The sequence below is a fragment of the Procambarus clarkii genome, chromosome 26, assembly GCF_040958095.1.
Source record: "Procambarus clarkii isolate CNS0578487 chromosome 26, FALCON_Pclarkii_2.0, whole genome shotgun sequence".
NCBI classification, from domain to species: Eukaryota; Metazoa; Arthropoda; class Malacostraca; order Decapoda; family Cambaridae; genus Procambarus; species Procambarus clarkii.
In genome coordinates this window covers 21,275,503-21,283,002 of record NC_091175.1, presented here as the reverse complement: position 1 = coordinate 21,283,002, position 7,500 = coordinate 21,275,503, and the positions used below count along the sequence as shown (strand labels likewise).

General features: G+C 43.8%; 1 protein-coding gene across 1 annotated transcript; it reads right to left on the bottom strand.

Annotated features, from left to right (window-relative positions):
• Positions 1-573: 573 nt before the first annotated feature.
• On the bottom strand, positions 574-3,234 carry LOC123756909 (uncharacterized). The gene has a single exon (XM_045740319.2). The coding sequence runs from the start codon at positions 3,214-3,216 to the stop codon at positions 1,864-1,866; it is 1,353 nt and encodes a 450-aa protein (XP_045596275.1). The 5' UTR covers positions 3,217-3,234; the 3' UTR covers positions 574-1,863.
• Between the last annotated feature and the right edge of the window lie 4,266 nt (positions 3,235-7,500).

The window sequence follows — 7,500 nt, the reverse complement described above, 5'->3', positions numbered from 1 at the left end:
AGACTTTTTCCAGGTCAATATCTGTCATCCTCCTGAAATGAGAGTAGTTTTACGTAACTATGCGCTCGAAAGTACTAATATGTAGTAATAGAGCACAGTAAGCCATTGTTTGTACTACTTTTATAGTCTGGAAAAAAATAATTCTTAAATTAAACTTAAAATATTCCTAGACCTAGTTTAGTACACATATGTACTATATTAGGCCTAGTATAGTACGTATATGTGCTATATTAGGCCTCAGGTAGCATTTATTAGGTCTAAGACTACTAGGAGAGATTAGGTTTGGTCTAATATTTATGTTACTAATACAAAACAAATTCTGCTTTGTCAAAATTCAAAGATACAAACGTCTGCTTTCTTTACTACGGGCTCACCATAGCCCGTGCTACTTGGAACTTTTTGTTCCAAGTAGCCAATCTTAAACAACAACAACTGCTTTCTGGTGGTCCATCACGACATCCTAGTACTTTCGACCTCATAGCTTACTGTAAATACTTTCATTTTAGGAGGATGGGTTTGTCAAAATATATATATATATATATATATATATATATATATATGCATAAATTATATTACTCTTATATTATTATATTACTATTTCATTATTATATTACACTTTGGACCGTAACCAACACATGAATTATGAGAGTGCGATGATCATAGCTTGTTTAGAAAACCCGTGAAAATTATTTAACAAACAATATAATGTGTAGAGAATCAAGAACCTTTGTAACATGTTATAATGGTACCTAACAGGTCGTAATTGTTAATAACATGTTATAATGGTACATAACAAGTCTTAATTGTTAACACTATAATATAAAGGTATCTAACTGGCCTCAACTCTTTATATTAAGGTATAATGGTACCTAAATGGTACCTTTAATGGTACCTAAAGGCTACACCAACAGCAAGCGCCTTCGCGCCGAGTCACTTACAAAACTGATGGAGACGATTGGGGGGAGAAGAACAAAATACCATCAATGTAGGAGGAGGGAAGCAAGTGAGGATGAATAGGTCCGCGTAGATGGAATGATGTCAGTGGACGAAGAGGTCGGCGACGATGATAGAGAAATGGTAGTAAAGGTGGCGGTGGTTAGAGGGAGACTATGGTTAATATTTATTTATTACATTAGGACGCTGCGAAAATCATTGGCGCAGGATAGGGATCGAACCAGCACTATGGGACGCGCTGCATTGTTTTTTAACGGGCAGTGGCCGGGTAGAAGTCGCTTCAGGAGGTGTCGAGAGATAATCACTCATACCGTCATGAACAACTCATGTTGGCATGAGTTGTTGATGCCAACATGAACACAGATTGATGAAGATTAAGCCAGCCAAGAGGTGGCGCGGGCATGATGAATAGTCCGTAACCTGAACACACTCCTACGCACGTGTATATATCCCACGGGTTAATGTACAGGTCTCGCCTTCCCTCCAGCTCTACACGTGTTATTTTCACTGATCACGTTTTCCAACACGCTGTTATGCGTCCATATATTGCCTGTGTGTATACCATTCTCACACAACTGTACACTTTACACCTGGGCTGGCACACATGTTAAAGTAAGTGTCGCAGGCTCCACGAGGCAGCTAGAGATGCTAAAGATAATGACGTAGAAGATAAGGCACAGTGGTGGGGAGGAGAGGCGGCTCTACACACACTCCTCAGTCTTAACTGACAGTTCAGTCCATCCTCTCGAGCGTTAACGTCACTAACCTGACAGAGGATCCACAAATAGAAAACGGGACATAACATCAATTTTGCGAGCCGATATGATTTTTAGTACGTCAGTTTTTGCCCTTAGAAGATTTATGCGTTAAAATGCTATGTACCATTGGAGAGGACGGGTTGCTCAGTTCTCAGCTGTTATACAATAAGCATCTCAGCTTAGACGTCTCAGTCTTCAGCGAGGCGACCTCTACTCTCAGCTTAAGGTTCTCCTGCTCGAGGAAAGCGGCGCGGATGGCGATTTCATCTTCTTTTGCTCTCCGGGCATCCCTTGAGCGCTTGGCGGCCTCGTTGTTTTTCCTCCGCCTCTCCCAGTAGGCGTCGTCCTTGACGCAGTCGCCGTTTTGTCTGTTGCGTCTCTTGCCGTTGGAGGCCACTGAAGAGCAGGTCATCATGTCACCGCTGTCGTCACCGTCACCGTCGCCATCCGTGGGCGGCCCTCCTCCCTCACACTCCACAACCCCGCCTTCGCTGTTTAGTCCACACACGTCAATATTTCCATCACTCCTGGAGTCGTTGTCCTCGCTCTTATCCCTGAAGGTCATGGGGACGTCGACACTATTGTTGTGAGAGGGTTTGCGACCAACTGTGGAGCGCCGACATTTGGCGGCTGTCACCTGCGCCAGCATCTGCTCCCTGAACCTGGAATAAGCGTCGTTGCTCTCCACAGCGAAGTTCAGCTCCCCGTTTATCATGCTGGTGGTGCTGCCGCCCAGACCGTAACCCATCCCGCCTCCCAGCCCTCCTAGCCCGTCATATCCTCCCAAAATGTTCGGCGATAAGTTCGTTGGAACCTGAACTTTGGGTTTCGCAGAGGGACCGCCAGCACAGAAGCTTCCTGACCCAAGCCCACTTCCCTCCAGGCCGCTCATACCCAGACTGCTGGACGCGCTAGGGGAGGGACAGCCAGGTCGGGCTGGAGTAAAGTCCTTGGACGTTGGGGATGGATTGGGCTGATGTAGGTATGGCCCGAAGGGATGTGCCATCTTAGATTTGGCAATTGCTGACTGGAGGGTGGAGAAGAGAAGCGGGTTAGCGTGTAGCTGGGCGAAGAGGGCAGAGTTGATTGAGGCTGGGATGTGCGGGGCGAGTTGAGAGTGGGCGAGGTGGGAGGTGGGAGACATGTGGTGGACTGGTTGGTAGTGAGGATGGCGGACAGGATTGAAGGCCATAGGTGAGCCACAGTTGGACCTAGGTGACCCGGGACGTTCGGGAGAGTTACTACTGACGGAGACGCCGGATTCTGAAGACCGCGACCACAACTTGCGGTCGTGAACCAGGTTGGCAACCATTCCCAGGCCGCCTTCTGTTAGGCTGCAGCGGTCGCTGTCGTCGCTGTGGTCGCTGCCGAAATTAGTTGGCGACAGCTTTTCCTTCTTTGTGGAAAAGTCAAGAGGTTGAGAGTCCAAATAGTGCTCGGGATGGGGCGAGAGGTGCGGGTGGAGACGCGGGAACATTCTCAGACTGCCCCCAGCCATAGCCATCACTCCTCCGCTACCACCATCCTCGTTCATCATGTCTGTAACGAGAAAGATGAGTTACGTCTCACGCAAGAAATAAAGTTATGTGTTGAAGATCTAGAACCAAGACCAAGTGCTGGAACTGTCCAGTTATTGAACGTAAGAAATATACATCCATTCACTTTCCAAATAATAAATAACTCGTATATCTGTCAGTCGTTAAGAGCCGGTCAGTTTATAATTTTGTAAAAATACAAATATCCGTCTGCAGTGAAAATAAAACTCCTAAGGCGACTTGTTAATATTTGGAGACTAAAGGTGTTTGGGAACACGCAGGGTGCTAGTCCATTCCTCAAGATGGCTGGGAAGAAGTCGGTGGTGTCAGTGGTCACTTAATTATTGGATTAGTGAAAGACAACAACTATGAGAAGCTGTAGTGCTAGTACAGCTCGACTGTACTTGACGAGTGGGTACAGGGTTACAAGAACTTAAGAGCAGTAGCCTTCGAAGTAGCGAAAGAAGAAAGAGAAGCAACTATGCAGCAAAAGAGCTTAAATTTGAGATCAGAAGAATTGGGATTAGACGAACCACTTTCCTTCACACTACATCAAGAATTTTGACGTAAGGGAACTACGCCAGTTATAAGAGCAATATTCTAAACAAGGAAAAATACGACTTTTGTAGAGGTCAAGTAAATGAAAGGGGAAATATCTATTGACCTTGAGAGCAATGGCAAACGTTTTGGCAACACTTGCCATTCATTGAGCTGTGAAGTTCCCAGGACAGATTAGATGAACAGAATTATGCTGCTAGCATTCCAGGCTATAATGATAAAGATAATTATTGCATAAAAATAAGTAGGGAGAAAGCGCTTCTTCCTCCAGTGATAAAAATGATTTCTTGCGTAAATAACACATTGTAACAATTTTATTTATCCCTGGGTAGTAATTTTCTAATAGCTTATGCCTCTAAAGCACAGAAAATGGTTGTTATTCCCCTTAAACTTTGCTTTTGACTTTTGCCTTAGACAACCGAGTGAAGATGTCATGAAGTTTACTTTAAGGCTACTGAGGAGGCCTGGTCGACGACCGGGCCGCGGGGTCGCCGAGTCCCGAAATCACCTCAAGGTAAAATCACCTCAAAGTAAGGCTTCCAACTCCTTATCTAGAGCTGTGTCAACTTGTCAATAGTAGCCAATAGTAGCTGTGACAACTCTGTAACAATAGAAGCCATTTCCATACTCTGGAGGCATGGATAATTAGAAACTAACACTAAATACCCAGGCACAACAATGATGTTACATAGTGTCATTATTGTTTTCCAGACATCGGTAATAGTAGAGTAGTTACAGCAGCAGTACGAGTAGCCTAGTAATAGAAAATATAGCCTAGTATAAATAGAAGCATAGTAGAAAATGTATCCTAGTAATAGAAAATGTAGCCTAGTAGTAGAAAATGTATTATTATTGCTAGAATTAGTAGTGGGCATTTTAACGAAGGGTCATATTCACATGTATGATACATCTAAAACGTAAAAACAAATACAGTGAAACTACAGTGATTATCACTACATTATTGCCGGGTCTCAGAGTAACATTTTGTTGTTGTTGTTATTATTATTATTATTATTATTATTATTAGTAGTAGTAGTAGTAGTAGTAGTAGTGGTAGTAGTAGTTGTTTTTGTTGTAGAATAAGTAGTTGAAGAATTAGTGCAGTAACACTATCAGTAGTATCATCAGTAACAATGGAGAAAGTAGACATTGATCTACTATAGACAATGGAAGATGCTCGCAGTAGGAGTAGTTGTAAAGGCTGAAGTAGTGTTGATAGTAGCAGTAGTTTAAGTAGAAGTAATAGTAGTAGTACTACTATTAGTAGAATTATCCTAGGAGTAGAAAAAGGTAGTGGACCCAGATTGAAGCTTAAGTAGGTATGAAATTTGTGTTGGACGTAGTACAAATTGTAAATTTAAGTGTTAGTGATGACAGTACCAGTATTAGTTAAATTAGTAAGTGTATCAGAAGTAGCAATAATAATAATAATAATAATAGTACTTAGTAGTGATAGGGGGTAGTGATAGTATTATGAGTACCAGCAAGTGCTAGTAGTAGTATTAGTATTAATAGTGGTAGAGTAGTAGCATTCGTAGTACAGTAGTGAGAAAACTATTTGAGACAATCAGTTGATTGAAACCAGCGTTCTAGTGATTCCGCGCCACTGTATTTATTTGCGGTATAGTAGTAGTAGTAGTAGTAATAGTGGTGGTAGTAGTAGTAATAGTGGTGGTAGTAGTAGTAGTAGTAATAGTGGTGGTAGTAGTAGTAGTAGTAATAGTGGTGGTACTAGTAGTAGTAGTAATAGTGGTGGTAGTAGTAGTAGTAGTAATAGTGGTGGTACTAGTAGTAGCAGAGGTAGCAGTACTGGCAGCAGTAAGAGAAGGTGCATTGATCTGTGACGTGTGGTGTTGGGTATTCACTCAGCTCCACAGAGGCCCCCCTTACCTGGCCACATGTAATGCCGGCCGCGAGTGACGCACTCCGCCGGCAGTGATGGCGTGCGTGTGGTGACCGGTGCTGGTGACCAGGTCACAGCCAAGTCACGGTGCCAGGCCGCCACGGCAGGCCACGAGGCTGGTAACGACGACAGCGTGAAGTCAGGTCACTGTACGATGTGAGATCACTCTACTAGGGTACGCAGCTAGGGGCAATGGAGATTATCAAATAATCACATTACTAAGTCGGGTCGCTATAGTATAGCATGTCACCACGTTTGACCATAGGTCATGATATCGTCGTGACCAAGCGTTTGGTCGCCACAAGATATCAGGTCACCACTGCAACTCAAGGCACCAAGGCTAGGACGCTAAGTTCCACCTTATGCGAGTGTTATGTTCCAAGGAAATACGCATGTAAGACGTTCACTAGCACGTCACTGTTTGACTGTGGTCACGAGTGCTGAATATGAGCGTCATGTGCCGTGGCCACTGCGTGCGAGGTGTTGCCAGAGTGGTGGAGGTGGTGAGTGTGTGTGGCATCACAGGTGACAGTGGTGAGGGGGGTGCCTGTGTGTCGCTCCTCCTCCCTACACACATACTGGTTCCCCGCCCCGCCCCGTCCCGCCCCGTCCCGGAAAGTCCCACCCAGCTCCCCGTCTCGTCATGCCCCGTAACGTCCGGCACCGCCCCGTCGTGCTTCCCACAACCCCACCCAACGCACACGGTAACCGAAGCCCCCTTAACTCACACAATTGAACTCTTGAAACCTTCTCACCCGCCCCACATTAATTCACCAACACCTTACGAACGCTTGGGAACACCAGCGGCAGCTCCCCATGCCCCAGGCCTCACTACAGCGCCTCATGCTTTATTCATCCCCAAAGTTAAGATAAAGGTACATAGGTGTTGCAGGTACTACCGTACTTTCATAAGTGTCTTCCTGGCTCCTGTTTCTACTGGAGAAAATTGACCAATATGAATAATATTAATAATTTCCAATCCCTGTCCCTGCCATATAATACTTTTTTAATTATTACTCTTTTAGTCAATTGTAGCTGGATGTTGTGTTGTGGTGAGTTAATGCTCACAATGGCTTATACCTTGCCTACCTTGAGGTTACCTTGAGGTGCTTCTGGGGCTTAGCGTCCCCGCGGCCCGGTCGTCGACCAGGCCTCCTGGTTGCTGGACTGATCAACCAGGCTGTTGGACGCGGCTGCTCGCAGCCTGACGTATGAGTCACAGCCTGGTTGATCAGGTATCCTTTGGAGGTATAGAAGAGAATAATCTGCCACTTATTGTAAAACACAAATTACTAGGCTACCTTGAGGTGCTTCCGGGGCTTAGTGTCCCCGCGGCCCGGTCGTCGACCAGGCCTCACACTCCGGTCGTCGACCAGGCTTAACTAATCACATATTATATACTTACACAATATTATTGATGTATACATTATTTTATTTGTTTTATTGGAATTTGTTACCAGATAAGAAGTATGATGGTAGCATCAGATTTTGTATAAACATGACACTTGGAATGACACGCTGGTGATCATTACAACATACACAGCAAAATTAAGATTCTGAATGTTTTATTTCAATACAAATTTGTCAGTTTCTGTTTTCTATGTACAATACGGATTTAGCTTATCTTTTGTTGTTCCTGCTGTGAATACATATTATATATATATATATATATATATATATATATATATATATATATATATATATATATATATATATATATATATATATATATATATATATATGTGTGTGTGTGTGTGTATCACGAAAATAAACACGTGATAAAAAATATGAC